The sequence below is a fragment of the Bacillus rossius genome, chromosome 1 (genome assembly GCF_032445375.1).
Source record: "Bacillus rossius redtenbacheri isolate Brsri chromosome 1, Brsri_v3, whole genome shotgun sequence".
NCBI classification, from domain to species: domain Eukaryota; kingdom Metazoa; phylum Arthropoda; class Insecta; order Phasmatodea; family Bacillidae; genus Bacillus; species Bacillus rossius.
Window position 1 is genome coordinate 289,247,973 of NC_086330.1, and position 16,907 is coordinate 289,264,879.

Consider the following 16,907-nt stretch of genomic DNA (forward strand, 5'->3'; position numbering starts at 1 on the left):
CTGGTGTTTGTTTTGATCGTAGTTGTTAGTTACATGGTCGTGCGCGCGCACCCTGTACTGAGGGGAGGCGTGGTGGCCTCTTGCCCGGACGACCGCACAAAGAGGAGGAAAGTGATAGCTCTGGTGGGGAGGGAGTGGGAGGTTGGGTTGTGCTGTAGTGTTCTGTGCGAGCAATGTCGAGAAAGGAGTGTGGGCCGCTGCTCGGACAATCGCACAAAAGGGAGGGCGATAGCTGCCCGGACGATCGCACAAAAAGGAGGGCGATAGCTGCCCAGACGATCGCAAAAAAAGTAGGGCGATAGCTGCCCGGATAACCGCATAAAGAGAAGGGCGATAGCTCCGACAGGTGTTGGGTCGTGACGTCACCCAGCTGCGTCGCTTGCTCTGCTGGAATGTTGCGAGGGTGGGGAGGGGTGCTCTTTGTTCGCTGCACTGGTCACGCTGGCCTGTCTGACCCTAATCACGTCGCACGCACGAAATGGCCGTTTCCCGCATACCGCTCAGCTTGGATATTGAAAAGTTGCTGTAGAACCCTGAAACATTCTTGATTTTTGCCACATGCAGGGGTGCCAAATGCCGTCATCTCAGTAACGGAGGCTGTGTTAGCAGGTGAGCCTAGTAGGGAAGTCGGCTGGTGTACTGTTCGGTCCGGATGGGCGCCAGGCTAGCTTGCAGCTAGGCCATGGTGGGTGTGGGTCGTCAGCCCCTGTGCAGCTCACTAGGCTTGCCGGCGGTGCGGAGTTCGCATCCGGAAAACAGTCACATATATCACTACTCACTTCTCATGTATCGCGGTCTCACATCTCCCGGGGTCTCACAGGGTCACACGTCTGTCCTGGGTTGCGCACAGGCGAACACTGAGGAGGGGTGTGACTTTGTTGTTTCGTTGCAATTTGACATCACAGAAGTTTTGTCCAACTACTCGTAACAAAGATTCATGCCCAATCTGAAGGGTTATGTGGCAGTTAACAGTTGCTTCTCCAACCATCCCACTGCTTATTGACATGATGAATTTGGTGGTAGGGAATGGGGCCTGTTGAGAAAACCAGTGACACAACTTTTCTGTACTCGCTACATCTCGGGTAATACGAGACTGGCATAGGTCCACATGTTGCTCACTTGTTGCTGAGTCAATAACACAGTACACCTCTACTTCTTCGAAGATGTTCTGGAGTTAAACCATTCCCAAAGTTCATCGCGTCAGCATGCTGGAAGTAATTCCACGACCCCGGGTGAGCCCTCCATAGCTCTCATGGATTTCATGAGCACTTGTTATAGACATATCAGAGCAGATGCCAGCCCAACAATTTTTAGAGCATCGGATTGTAAAAAAAAATCAATCTGTTGTAAAAAGTTTATATTCCCGATGATCCATTCTCTCTTCCAAACCCATGTCCTGAACATACAAGAGATCACACTTTGCATAAAACAAGTGTCATGCAACATGGAAAAATGGTAGCATATGTTGTGTAGTGGTAAAATGTAAATCCAAGTTCCCTGATCTCTCTGCTTCGATGAATTGTTTCATCAGTGTCACCATTTGGAAATACTGCAACCACAATTGGGCAGTAGGACCATTGCTTTGAAGTTGGCGAAGGGCACTAATGAATTACACAAATGGTGGGGAGGGGGTACACTTTTTGGTCCCCTGAGATACTTATAGAGTCCATTGAGAGGGTAGGAGGGTTTACGAACAATAAACTATGCCTTCAGAAACATAAATGTTACTGACAACTATGAAATTTTGCTAAAAATTACGTAAAATGAAAAATTGGCCAGATATTTCTAAGCTGAATCTCCAAAATTATTGGTCCTAAAATAACCGTTATAGTCTCATATTGTTGCAAATTTAATCTTTTTCAAACGTACATTGAACTGTCGTTGCCCAAAACCCAGTCCTTCTGGGTCAAAATCAACAAAACCTGAAATAAAGTCGAAAATTTCGAGGTTTTTTCAATTTTTGATAATGATGCGGTCGTTGATGCCACGTTCACCCCCTTATAATGTCTAATTTGACTGTATTAGTATGTGTGCGCAGATATTCGGTATCCCAGTAGCTGTACTCGACAATGCTGCAGCTAGGTCTTAATCTCACGTACACGTTGTCAGGATGAAAGGAAAACATATTGCAGGTGGGAAGACAACTGAAGGCACGAACCACTGCACAACTTTTATATATGCAGACTCTACTCACATTGCGAGTGTCACTTCCGCATTAGCTGCGAATTTGTACAGGCACACACTCCTTAAAACTTGTCGTGTAGCTGCGCGCCATGCATTGCACTAGGCTTGCGAAGGCAAGGGCAGCCGTAGTCGGTCTACATTCCTACAATTTCAACTGGTGCATTACACAACTTGCTCAGCCATTTCTTCTGCTCAAGTCCGACGACATATATGATGCCACGCGGATTCTGCAAGAAGCAAATCGTCTAGAGTGTTTTTTATTTGGTGGAACGGAATTTCACCTTCGTCCCACTCCAGGCCATGATCATATTTGCATAGCCATTCATTCGTGCGTTTGCTTTTTTCGTCGAGTAATTTCCAGTACTAAAATCATGTTAATACTATTTTTTTTAATGTTATTGTTCCGAATTTCTTTATAACAAAAACTCTTATTTCCTAGAATAAAACCTATCGGCCAAACACTTTTTGTACTCTATGCTATTTTTAAACAAAAAAAAGTCTTTTGAACAGTTTCATATCATAGTATTGCGTAGTGTATATAAATATATATATATATATATATATATATATATATATATATATATATATATATATATATATGTGTGTGTAGGTGTGTGTGTGTGTGTGTGTAGGTGTGTATGTGCGTGTGTGGCAATAAGAATTTATATGAAATTTACTTATGAGTACTTTTGCATTTTTTATAATAAAATAATTAAAAAATAAAAATATATATTTAATTGATATACACGGCCTATTTTTTAAATTAAAACTATCTGAACTTAATAATTCATAAAAATTATGTGTTAGTATGAGATTAAGATTAAAGTTTAATAAATGGTGCATGCTACTGCCGATGCCGTCTACAGTTAAAGCAGTTAAGTATGCATCAAAATTCATAATTTCTTTTTTTACTTGGGCCTAGTCTGAAAGACAAGGCTAGTCATTTGTTAGTTTCGATAGTAATCATTGCTGTTAAGATTATTAATGCGGAAAACGTTTTCTTTCGCCATCCCCATGAGTAATTTGAAGGAGCACGAAAACTTATTGTTTTATGGTGACACATGAGGTCAGCATTTTGATGACTTAACCATCAGCCAGCAATTCAAGTTGATGAGGGCTCGTTCCTTATCAGAGCGGAAATTTGACGTCGCTCAGTATATGGTGGTTACCTGGCGCCAGCTCTCAAGACAGTAACCTCAATAATGAAGCAGAAAGTGGTCATAGTAGATAATTTAACACAAAAATAACTAACAATTTGTATTTTCAACAAAGGAAATACTTGGGATAATAATGAGCATTAACATTACTTTTAATCATAACATTTATTTATTTTTCTTTTTACAGGTAAAATTTTACTGTGTACAGCTATATGGTCACAATGGGAGTGGTTGATTTTGTATGTATCATTTATTTTATTTGTCCAAGGTGATATGAGTTGTGAGTTATTCTACTGAAGGTGAAAAGCATACCTCGGTACGCCACAAAATGTATTGTTCATTAGCAACTGTTGCTATTCTCATCTTCAGAGTACTTTCCACTGATCTTGGCATGCTTTTCCACCCACTTAGAACCTTTCTTGATGTGAACATTATTCAATGTTACCTGGATGGGTTTCGCATCGCTGAACCCATCGAAGGTGAATGTCCCTGCTGTTAGCACCCTAATGTTGTTGAACGTGATCCCCCTGTATTCTGGTATGTAGTTTCCGGAGGCAGTGTGACTGTACTCCGTGTCCAGAATGATGGGATGGGCGACTTTCTGCATGCAGACATTTGAGTAAGTAACACCAGTGACGAGGCCACCACGGGAGCGGTCGCTCTTGATTCGCAGCCCGTTATCTGAGCCCACTAGTGTCAGTGTGTCGACTGTTATGTCACTGACACCATCCTTGGTTTCGCTACCGATAGACATGCCATGCCCTCTTCCGAAGTGGTTGTTCGTTATGGACATGTACCTGGCCGCTCCATTGCCGCCCTTGATGGCCACATTGTCATCCCCGGTGCTGATGCTGCAGTGGGTGATCGTCACGTTCTGGGACCCTGCCGGGTCGATGCCATCGGTATTGCGGGCCGAGGCAGGAGTGTCGATGGTGACTCCCCAGGCCGTGAACCCATACGTCTGGCTGACCACTACTTGGAAGTTTGGTCCGTTCTTGATGGTGATCTGGTACATGGTGATGTCCTTCGAGTTGTCGATTTCGATCAGAAAGGGATTGTTCTGGTTCAAGTTCTTGACCTGCGCCTCGTGGGCCAGGTCCCACCAGCTCTGGCTCTTCCCCGTCAGCTTGACGCCACCCTGGCCGTCGATAGTCCCCTTGCCGTATATCCCGCTGCCGACCGCGTTCACCATGTGGATGAATGGATTGCAGCCATTGTACTCCTTGTTCACCGTGCCGCACAGGTTCTTGCCCTTGTCGTACAGCTTCGCGTTCGAGCTGGCCTTCAGCACCGCCCCGCCATCGATCCACAGACCAACTCCGGAAGGGATTGTCAGCGGGCCGGAGACGAAGTTACCGGACGCCAGATGGACGGCTTTCCCTTTGCCGCATGAGTTGAGGGCTTTCTGGAGGACTGCAGTCTCGTCCCCGCCAGTCCCTCTCAGGGACACGCAGGCTGCTGGGATCTTGGGTTCGGTCACGTGTCGCAAATCCCTCGCTGCTGCCTCATGAAGAACAACTACCACCAGAACCACTGCGCAAATGCCTATCCTCAGTTGGGAGCTGAGAAGTTTCATCCTTGAAAGATGCATAACTGAAATAAACCATTAAAAATTATAAGATAAGAGAACATCAATTTACAGTTGTTAACCATTATATATATATATATATATATATATATATATATATATATATATATACACACACATATGTGTATTCTGATTGCTTAGAAGAAACATTTGTGATAAATAAATCTTTTAGCACTTTTACTATTTCAAATTTTGTAGATTCAATGTGACATTTACAAGGACAGCTCAAAAAAACATTTGAAAAACAGAGCGACATATATATGTTATAAATATATTTCTATCACTATAATAATATCCAAAACATATTTTGCAGTTACAATTTATTTGTACGGTATCTCATTAAAATTTCAAAAAAAGTTCCTACAAAATACCATCCATGTCTGTGAAGATGTACTGAATAAGAAAATTACTATTAATTGTACTTTTACAAAAAAGTACTATACATCTATACAGTTTATTACGGGCATCCAACTTGCATTCCATTATGATTCAAATAATTTAATTTAATTTTTAATGCCAAAATTTTCTAATTGTTCTTTGTGAACACGAGAATAATTAAAAATAGTTAACTTAAAACATCTTCACAATATCATTTACATGAATTTTAATTTCTTGCCAGATCTGGGGTTATCTCTTGGTGACCAATAACACTTGCAATGCAAAACTAAGTGATTGGTATAGATTGACAAAGTAAAACATGAAATGAAGCATATATGAGGAAATTTAAGAGCAAAAATAGACTGTCTCTCAATGTTGCAAAGTCTTCGCCTTATTTTAAAATTGGATTCACTCTATATTAACTTTATAATGTAATATTTTGATGTAAATCAATAGAAGATCACCTTAATTATGATAGATAACCCTTCAAAGCATTTGAACAATAAAAATTAATCACCATCAGGAACATACACAGAATTTCATTTCTAGGAAGGTTTGGCGAGGGGGAGGGTAGGTGGATAGAACCACTTTTCCTGATGTTTGCTTAGGTCCGCAACAACTCCGACCCAAAAACTAATCCAACAAAACTAATCTGATTCCGAGGTCTGCCGCCATTCAAGTACGCTCTGTCAAGGCAGGAACATGCAGGAGAGTTAGAGGGGGTTCTGCCCCTGCTCTCACTGATTTATTAATTTTTTTCTTAACCTAACTAAAAACTAAGTGTGTTTGGGAAGGGTTCGGGTTAGGGAAAGACTAAGTGCGTCTCAGGCCGAAGCCTATACGCTCTAATCATGCAGGGTTTTAGCCGTGCGGGAGAGGAAGCATGCATCATGTGCTAGGAAAGGGATTGGCCAGCCATGGCAGCGATTGGCGCCATGATTAACTTCCCTCACTGACTATTCTAGACTAAAAGCTAGATAAGTTGGGACCAGGTAAAACCTGCATAGACACAGGGAAAATCCTGGGCCCTTACATGCGGGATGCAAAATTTCATGCATTATTGACAAGCAGGTTGATTACAGGAAACAGAAGGATGGTTCCGGAAGAAGAGTTTGACAGAGTAGAAATAAACTGCTAAGCAAGGGGCGGGAACTTGGATTTTACTGACCGTTTTGGTTTGGATGGCGCTGGTTGTTTCGGGGGCGACATTTTGTCGTTTCCCGCCAAGCTGCCAGCCAGCCTATACCTAAATCTAAGTACTTTATTATTAGGTTGCTGCCTATATGCTTCGACCATGCCACGCATTGCCACACTGCATGCCACCTCCCTACGCATCCGGAGTATGATTTGCCTGTTAACCAGGGGCTCTGCGCAGCATGTATCTAACCAGTAGTATTACTAAATATAACATCTTATTCTAACATGCCACGCATTGCCACACTGCAAACCGCCTCCCTACTAATCCGGAGTATGATTTGTCTGTTAAACAGGGGCTCTGCGCAGCATTATATCTATGCTATTTAATTTCTTACTCTAAAGTGTATTATGTGTTTGAATTTATAATGCTACAACGAGCTGCCAACAATACGAGTGTTAAGGGCGGAATTTACTCGCCAGTCCGCTACATCTAGTTTGGGGTCCGGCCTCGGCTAAGTTAGAAGAAAAAATTGCGCGCCACTACGGTGGGCGGTGCGAGAGAAGTGATTTTGGGCGTTTGTATTTCTGTGTCATGTCGGAAAAATAATTCCCAAACGAAGAAACATGTGGGTTCAAACTGTTTACGCACTTTTCATAAAAAGTATGTGTGGTACGAACATAAAAGTCTTGCAGTGTTTCCGACTCGGTATCACGATGCAAAGCTTCTACAGGACAGTAGCGTGGGGCATCTGTAGCGATTCGAATACACCTGTTCTGAATTCGCTATAATTTTAGTAGGTGTGTAGGGGCAGCTGTTGCTCAGACAGGGGCTACGTACGTGATTATGGGGCGAATTAGAGCTTTGTACAGCAGTAAGCCAGTTTTAACCTTGCTGCCACATCGCCTACTCATTACTGGGTATAGTGCACTAATCCTAGCCTGTGCTTGCGCTCGCGTAGTGTCTATGTGGTAGCGCCAGAGTAGTTTTCTATCCATGTGTACACCTAGATATTTCACTACATCCTTATGTGGTATTTGTTCGTCAAACAAACGTATTTGCGGCCTGTGTTCTGCAGGCGGGAGATTTTTGCGGGTAAACACAATAGCCCCTGACTTAGTTGTGTTTACTTTGATACGCCATGTCGTGCACCATTGTTGAAACTCGGTGAGCGCGACTTGTAGTCTGTTTGTAGCTAGCTGGAGGTTGTGAGACCTGCTATACAGCACTGTGTCATCTGCATAGCAGCCCAGCTTTACTAGGCGGTGTGCAGGGCGTGGTATGTCACTGACATATACATTAAAGAGTACAGGGCCTAAGTTACTTCCCTGTAGTACACCTGATCTTATTTGTTTTAGATCTGATAGAGCTCCTTCAGTAAATACTCTAAAAATTCTGTCTGCTAAGTATGACGCGACTAGCTTGATATAGCAGTCCGGGAATCCTGTTTGGTAAAGTTTGTAGATTAGCCCCGCATGAAATACTCTGTCGACGGCTTTTTCTACATCTATAAACGTAGCAACTACATAGTCTTGTACGTTGAATGCGCTTGAGATTTCCACTGTCAGGCGCACTAGCTGATGCACTGTCGAATGTGTACTGCGAAAGCCGAACTGTTCATTCGTGCATTATGTTATTTTCGTGTATGTGTACGTTAAGTCGGTGTAGTATGATATTCTCTACGACTTTAGACACAATACTTAGCAGACTGATAGGTCTGTAATTCTGGGGAAGTGTTTTGTTTTTGCCTGGATTGTGGAAGACTATAACTCTAGCTTCTTTCCATTGCGAGGGGAAAATATTTAACCTAAATATTGCATTTATGCACTCGGCTAGATATTCGAGTGTTTCATTCGGGAGTTGTTTGAGAACAACAGCCTGTATGCCGTCGTTCCCGGGGGCTTTTCGCGGCTTCATTTTTTTTTTTGATAGCACGCTTTATTTCTTGCGCCTGTGTTAGCAGAGGCGCAGAGATTGTAGGTAGTCTCAATTTAACGCGGTGTTCGCGGTTTTGCGCTGTGAATAGCCTATCGCAGGGCTGCATGTTGGGCTGGAATGCTGTTTCCAGTGTGTCGGCGAAAGCTTGTTTCTTGTCATGGGGCTGGAAAACTAAGCCATTGTTTGTTTCAAGGGGTGGTATTTTATCCGATTTGTTTAAAATTCGCTTCGTCACTGTCCAGGCGTTTCCGTCCTGGGTGTCGAGTCTCGCGATTTTTGTTTCCCACTGGCTGCTTCGCCAGAGTGATATTTCATCGGATATTACTGTTTATAATTCATTTATTCGGCGTTTCTTCTGAGGTGTACAACGCCGTGTGTATTCGCGCCACAGTCGATTTTTTTGTGAAATCAAGCTGCGGATGTATTCTGGCAGTTCGTCGTGCGCTAGCCTAACCTCCTTTTCTGGGATGCACTGGCTGATACCATTCTGGATCTTCTCTGTTAATTCTAGTATCGCGGAATTTAGGTTATCGCCATTGCACTCTCACTGGTGATCCAGGCCGAGAGGCATGCATCTCTCTCAGGGCAGAGTCCAGGGGGCATGTCAATAGTTTTAAATATGAAAATGTTATCAAATTAAAAGAATTAAAAACTAATTAATAAGTACATAATAAATAAAAATATAACTAAATGTATTAACAAGGGCTCTTTAGCCCGCCGAACTAACAAATTCCCAACTGCTGAAAACCCATGCAGGTCAGATATATTTTCTATACCGTCCTCAACTAAATTTTACGAACCTTAATAAAACTAATCTGTTTATAAGTTTAGTCATGGCAGCAATCGTTGCTATGGCCGGCCCTATCCCCTCCTAGCACATGATGCTTGCTCCCTCTTCCTGCATGGCTAATCCCAGCATGACTAAGGCGTGATAAGCTTCGGCCTGATACGCACTTAGGTACCTCCCTAACCCGGACCCCTCACAAACCCACTTAGTTTTTAGTTAGGTTAGGAAAAAAAAATAAGTTTCTCTGCTTTTCTCCTGTGTCACACGCGGCTTACTCCTCATATGGCACAGCATAAATCACAAGAATAACATTTAATTGAAAAATATTTTATTTTCCAGTTCTACAGCTAACCTCCCCTTGGGAAAACATCTGTACATCATATTGGCTTGCCCTGCCTTTTACCGACTGTTTGGGAACGCAATAGTTTTGGTACCTATGGCAACCAACTGACACTAACCCATACAAATTTTCTTTCGACACCAACATGACAACACGATGATATGCCTGCGCGAGTACCGGCCTGATTCACCTGTGACGTGTACATAAGGTCTAGCTACATGTGCTAGTGTCTTAAGGGTTTCGCTGGAGCTGCTCACATAGCTTTACACCACACGCCACACCCGTGATTAATTAGGTCACTTGCAACTGCAGCACACTTACAAGCCTCTAATGCTCACCAACACGACACTGCATCACGCCAGTTAGCCGATCTAACTGTTGGGAGCTTCCCTTCCGCGCCGACGACATGAAAACGTAACACCTTTAGCTTACACACAGGCCCGTGTGCCAAACCTATCCCACAAGACACGCAACTCGCCCGTTGATCCAAGTGATTCTACACCACAAACAGTGGGGGTGCACCAGAATTACAATGCACTAAGCAAGTTGTAGAAACCTCGGTTTCTGGTCTCGCTCACACTTACTGCCCCGAATGGCAGTATGATAAATCGGCGGTGGTGGTCTTACGCCAAACTCGTTTCTGGTTGGAGGGAACCATTCCTCTTACCCAATTTGAAAAAAAAAAAATACAAATATTTTACACGTCAATTATATGTGCACCTACAAAATGTCACAAACAAACTAAACATATAAAAAAAATTGGTTGTCTGTAAAGTCGGTTTATGGACGATAGTTTAACGTGACAACGTCATAGCAAAACATTGATGAAATGATTGCATACTTTTATGAATAAAATTGAATAATTTGTATTGAATTATCATTATTTTGTATGGATACAAAGAAGGAGTGAAATGAAATCTACAATTTAATTGATAAATTTACTTTTATTTGAACTCATTAATTAAAATATGTTTATTACTTTAACGAAGAGATTATTTTAACAATAACTTTTATACATGTTTGCTATTTAACTTCTTCTAATCTGTGTTATTCTGTTAAGGATAGGACGATGATAGGACAAGTAGGTAACGAATGGGAGTTTTTCAAGTTTAATGTGCCTCGAAAAAGTCAAATCGATGGTTCATCCAATCGAGTGGAAGAGAGATAGATGCGGCGCAAGCGTACAATGAGCGTAACTGGACACAGCGTAACGAGACAGTGTGCGTAACGGGACTCTTTCTCGTGCGTGCAGCCGACGTTCATCGATTATTAGACGTTGTCACGTCAAAAAATTTCACAAACAATGAAAGGCAGACCATCAAAATGTATTTACAACTATCTTTAGCCCCGCTACTTGGCTCGGAGTTGAAAACTTTATTTTAGTACAATATACCAAACAATCTTCATACACTATATCAAACGACTGGCAACGCTCAGCTTAAAAAATGTAACTTTTGAGCACTCGATACTCGCAAACAAGCAACATATAGTTGGCCACGGTAAAAGTAGGATTACCCCAATACTTCCTCACTACAATCGGGGTGGAATTCATTATTGTCATTTTAGGTAGATTTTGAATAAAGACTACCTATTGTAGCCGTTACCATGGTGAGATTTCCGAAAAATGTTTATACAGTTTTTCGTTTCATGGTCCAGAGAACCCTAAACCATAGTCAAATCAAAAGTGTGTGTATGTATGTATGTAGGTATATGTGTGTATATATATATAATTATATATATCACATTTTTGTGGACACGATAACCTGTGATTTTTCACCAATAACTTCCAAACTGATACATAAAATATAGTAATGGAAAATCTCGGTCGAATTCGTTACAAGGCTAAATTCAACCAAAGGGGTAGAATCGGGGAAGGTTTTTTTTAAAAACAGAAAAATTGCTATAGCTCCCATAATATGACAAATATCGCATCCGTTTGAACGTATTTGAACTCGTACGAATAATACAAAAAACCTTTGTCTAAATATATTTTTTATACAACCAACCATAACTGCAAGAAGTGGAAAAAGCAAGGGTTGGAGGACAAAAAAATTCACAATTCCTTTAGTATTAAACGTATTAAATACGTTTGAATTGTTTGTAAATTTTATAATTTTTATCTAAAACATTTGTCTCAAACAATTTTTGAAATAACAAACCATTGCAGCAAGGGGATAAAAAAACAGGGGCAAAATTTAAAAAAAAAATCATAATTTCGGTAACATTTACACGATTAAATGCGTTCTTTTTTATTGTAAAACTTAAAAATATTAACTACAACTTTCATTCGAAATAATATTTATACGGTCACCAATTATAACAAGGGGTGGAAATAAAGAAGTGTTAAAGGACAAAAAAAATTCATAATTCCCTTAGTAGACACAGTATAGAATCTATTCAAATTATTTGTAAATTTTATAATTTTTATCTAAATTTTTGGTCTAAACCCATTTTTTGATAAAACGGACCATTGCAGCTAGAGGATGAAGAAAACAATGGTAGGATTAAAAAAAATCATAATTTCCTTACCCTTACACTATTTAATCCGTTCTTATTTATTGTGTAACCTTAAAATATTATTTACAACTTTCGTTCAAAATATTTTAATACGACCAAAAACCATAGCAAGAAGTGTAATGAAAAACATGGGTTGAAGAACAAAAATAATCGTAAGTCCCTTAGCAGGCACGCTATTAAATCAGTTCAGATTGATTGTAAACCTTAAAGATATTATCAAAAGGTTTTGTCTGTAACATTTTTTAAACAACTAACTATTGCTGCAAAGGGTGAAATAAACAGTGGTTAAAAAACAAAAAAAAATCATAACTCCATTATTAGATAAACTATAGAATCTATAACCATTAATTGTAAATATTAAAAAAAATATATCTAAATCTTTGGTCTGATACAATTTTGGTAATACGAACTATTCTGCAAGGTGTTGCAAAAAAAAAACAGAGTTTGGAATAAAAAATAAATAAAACTTCCATACCATGTACACTATTTATTGAATCCGTTATATTTATTTTAACTTCCTAAATTTGGTCTAAAACTTTTGTATAAAGCTAATTTTTATGTAAATAACTATTGTACAAGAGGTGGAAATAACAAGTGTTGAGAGACAAAAGAAATCATAACTTTTTTAGTAGGTATACTATCAAATACTTTATAATGTATTGTAAAATCCCTAAAAATTATCTAAAACCTTTAGCTGAAATTTTTTTTTTTGATGAGACGAACTATTGCAGTAAAAACGGTGTGGAGGAGGGGGCGTTTTAATTTAAAAAATTATATACTTCTTTATTATAAAATTTGTTCGAATTTATTTTAAACCACGGTAATATTATTGCGCCTTGGTCCAAAACTAATTTTATACGCCCATATATTAGTGCAAGAGATAAAAAATAGTGTTTGAATGTAAAAAAATGTACTACTTCTTGGAATATGAGAAAATGTTTAAATTATAAATGTTCGATACTGGATAATGTAGAACATACAGGATATTATGTACATTAATATTTTAATGTTCCAGAAGTTTATAGAAGTATACAGAATAAATATGTACTTTGAAATCTACCTACGCTTGTAGGCAGTGCCGAAAGGGATTCTTTTTTAACTGCAGCAGTGACATGTCACAGTTTTTGTGGTCAGAACCGTGTCTCATGGCCAATTATAATATGAACAGCGAAGTGTTGTAATAATGTGTGAATATCAAAATGTGAAAACAGTATTAATGTTTAACCTTTTGGCCTAATATTTCAAGGGAAGTAAGTGTTTTTAATTCATGTAAATAACAAATTGTACAGAAACATGACAAAAAAGTCACAATAAGTTTATACCAGTGTTTTTCGTTGACAGCACGGCGTGCTTAATATTTCACAATAAATATCATGATTTATATTATGGAATGAATGCGTAACCACACAAAACAAGATGATTGACAGTTATGAAGCTAGAATATTTCTTGTGACAAAGCTAGAGAAAATATTATTTTACCTACTTCTAATTTAAGTAAAATATTTTGTGCGAAATTATTACCTGTGTTCTTACAGAAGATAGACAATAAAATGAGTGCCGCTAAATCTTATCTGAAACTGGCATTGTGAACTTTCGATATTTATGTGTAAGATGAATAAGTACTTAAACTCTTTGATAAGATAATATTCCTTTCAATTGCAGGGAGTATTTTCCACTTAACTGTATGTAAAGAAAACTAATATTAAAAAAAAAACTTATTCCTTACCGAATGTAGCCTACAAAAATTAATAACCCAGTTGATTCCACATTTCTATCTCCTTAGTACGGTTTCGTCCATTAACGAACTGGTCAAGATTTTCCATATCTGTATTTAATGTTTCAGTTTTGAAAAAAATTTGTTCTATACTACATTTGCTATCACGTCCATAAAAGTTGTGTGTGTGTGTGTGTGTGTGTATATATATATATATATATATATAAATCTCGTGTCACAATGTTTGTCCTCAATGGACTCCTAAACCACTTAACCGATTTCGATGAAAATTGGCATTTAGGTGTAATATTTTCCAACTTGAGAGATAGGATAGTTTTTATTTCGATTAATGGTCTTAATCTTATAATTTTAGAGTTTTCTAATGTGATGTATGTATGAGTTGGCAGAAAATCACCACGGCAACGGCTGTAGCATTGTTGATGCTTCATTCGTCTCCATGGCAACGACTATTTCATTGTTAGTGTAGTCCTCATCACTCATTAAATACAGACCACCAATTTTTAGATATATACAGGTAAATAACTATACACTGGTAGAACAAAGTCGGTCGGGATTTGAAAGTGATATAAGTTATTCAAATTAAGAAGACAATTACTAACTACATCTGATTTCTAAAAAGGTCCCCTTCACCAAGTCAACTGATTTCGATGAAAATGGGCATTTATGTGTAATTTTTTCCAACTTGAGAGATAGGGTAGTTTTTATTTCGATCAATGGTCTTAAAAATTTATTATTAATAATAAACTGATCATCAATGTTGATTGGTGTTTAAGCCCGGAAAACAGTGGGCACTTCGTCTCCATGACAACGTTGCGTGCTCGAGAGTCGGGAAACCATCGGTGCTATTCGTTTTTTCTTCGGTACATTACAAAGCATTGTATTAAATTTTTGTCAAAATTAATTAATTTTCATTTTATTTCATTTATTATAACTGTAAATAAGAGATTTGGTCTCATTTCCCCCTCCCCCCCCCAATTAATACAACCGTGCGAAGCCGGATCGGGCAGATAGTATATATATATATATATACATATACATACATATAAACCTTTGGGTGGACGATGGTTTTGGGTTCAGTGGTATACTTCCGTATTTCCTGTGGCTGGGTGCTCGGTGAGGATAACGATTATTTACCGCCATCTTGGATTGTGACGTCCTAGCCGCCAATATGGATGACCTTGGCCATATTACCAGCAGATATCTTGAATGACCTTAACCCCGGCCACCATCTTGGATTCCAGAAAATTACGTAATTATTCGCCATTTTGTGTTCTATAACTTTCCGCCATCGTGGATGATGTCATGTCTGCCATCTTATAAATCCGTAATTATCAACCAAAGAATCGGAAACTTTTCTAAGTTATAGAAATTTTTATTAACCTTTTCACTTTCAATAAAAATTGCACTTATGTCATTGGCTCCTGAGACCTCGACCCAAATCTCCGACGAGGGCAAAATTAAATAATTCTTGACCCATGGTGTCTACAAGTAGACTGACCACTGCCACTATTGCCAAGGAATATATGCATATATGTATATATGTATGTATATACATATACATATATATACATATATATATATTAGCTCTCGTTAAACAGCATTTGGTAGGGAGAATTTTGTAAAACTGGAAGGGAAGTCGATGAACGAAAATGTGTCACAAAGATGGTGGATCCACATGAAGCAGCATAAACCCTATAAAGTCACTTTCGTAAACATTAGGGTACATACAAAACGTATTGGTATGCCAAATGAAACTTTATGATAGTGAAACTACCCTGGAATATATTTGGTATATGTATTAAAATATTCATAGTAAGAAGTAATCACAAGTTTTAAAATACCTAATAATATTGGCATTACAGTGATAATAATACATTTTATCCTTCTCAACTATCAAATAGGCTTAGTAAGACAATGGCATAGCGCGCGCTTGTTGATATCAAGAGGTGTGGTTCAAATCTCGTCTCTGGGATTTTTTAAATAACATAATATAATAATGTTGAATAAGGTTTGTTTGTAGGAAGTATGTACAGACTGATTTTAATAGTTTGAGGAAAAATATACAAGCATATACGTAGTGTTATAATAAAAGTTTAAACATTTTTAGATTAATATTCCAGTAAAGACATATAAGTATAATTTCTAAAATTTGAGGAAATTTTATAGTATTAAATGTTTAGTGAATTTTAACAAGATGGGTAGTATTTTAATAAAATTCCTTTTTCGAAAATCAGGAGCTGGGGTTTCATCGGAACTGTTTCTATTAGTTTAAAATTTTCGGTTGTTTAGTTATGCTAATTGCTTTGATAGTGGAAAATAAGCAAGCATCGTTTACGATTTAGGCAGCAAATTCCAGAGCCGGTTGTAGAAAGTATGTTTGTGATTTAGCCAAAATTTTTGTATTTATTTATCACGATCGGCATTATTTTAAAAAATTCTACATTAGATTTCGGTTATTTGTAATTAGGAACAACATGAGAACACATGAATTTGCTTGTTACCGAGGTTAGATTTTTACAGATAACTGGCGAGTACTGAAATACCCGCTCAGATTTTCGGTAGATTTTGAAGAAATACTACCTATTTTAGTTGTTACCATGGTGCGACTTCTGGAAAAAATTTATATAGTTATTCGTTTCATGGTCCATAGACCCCAAAACCATCCTTAACTCAAAAGCTTATATCTATACTAATATTATAAAGCTGAAGAGTTTGTTTGCTTGTTTGTTTGTTTGAACGCGCTAATCTTTGGAACAACTGGTCCGATTTGAAAAATTATTTCAGTGTTGGATAGTACATTTATCTAGGAAGGCTATAGGCTATATTATATTAAATAACATTAGGGATCCTTACTAAAAGTCCAATTTAGAATCAAATGCGTTGGAGGGGATTAGATACAACATGCAGTACACGTACGAAGTGTGTGCTGACAATGCCGCAGGCGCATAGAAGTTTATTTCCTATTGCCTATTTACATTGTTGCCACGCACTAGATGCCTTATCATTCTTAATTTTCCCATACAAGTAAAAAACACCCGTGTTATATTAACAACGAAGCAATCAGTACCCTCATAAGAGTTCAATTAGTATTTAAATACTTTTTATCACTTTAAATCGCAAACCTAAACTATTGTTTTTTTTCCTCTCT

The 16,907-nt window shown here is 38.5% G+C and overlaps 1 protein-coding gene across 3 annotated transcripts in view; it reads right to left on the bottom strand.

The window, feature by feature from the left end:
* Positions 1-3,487: 3,487 nt before the first annotated feature.
* LOC134527715 (endo-polygalacturonase-like) overlaps positions 3,488-16,907 on the bottom strand; it is an 87,433-nt gene continuing 74,013 nt past the window's right edge. For 2 of the 3 annotated variants that reach the window (XM_063360628.1, XM_063360630.1), the window contains one exon: positions 3,488-4,934. In XM_063360628.1, coding sequence (XP_063216698.1) covers positions 3,682-4,934 — 1,253 coding nt within the window. In that variant the 3' untranslated portion in view covers positions 3,488-3,681. Of the gene's footprint in view, positions 4,935-13,545; positions 13,611-16,907 lie in introns of those variants that run through there. The other variant, XM_063360629.1, reaches the window with a different exon arrangement.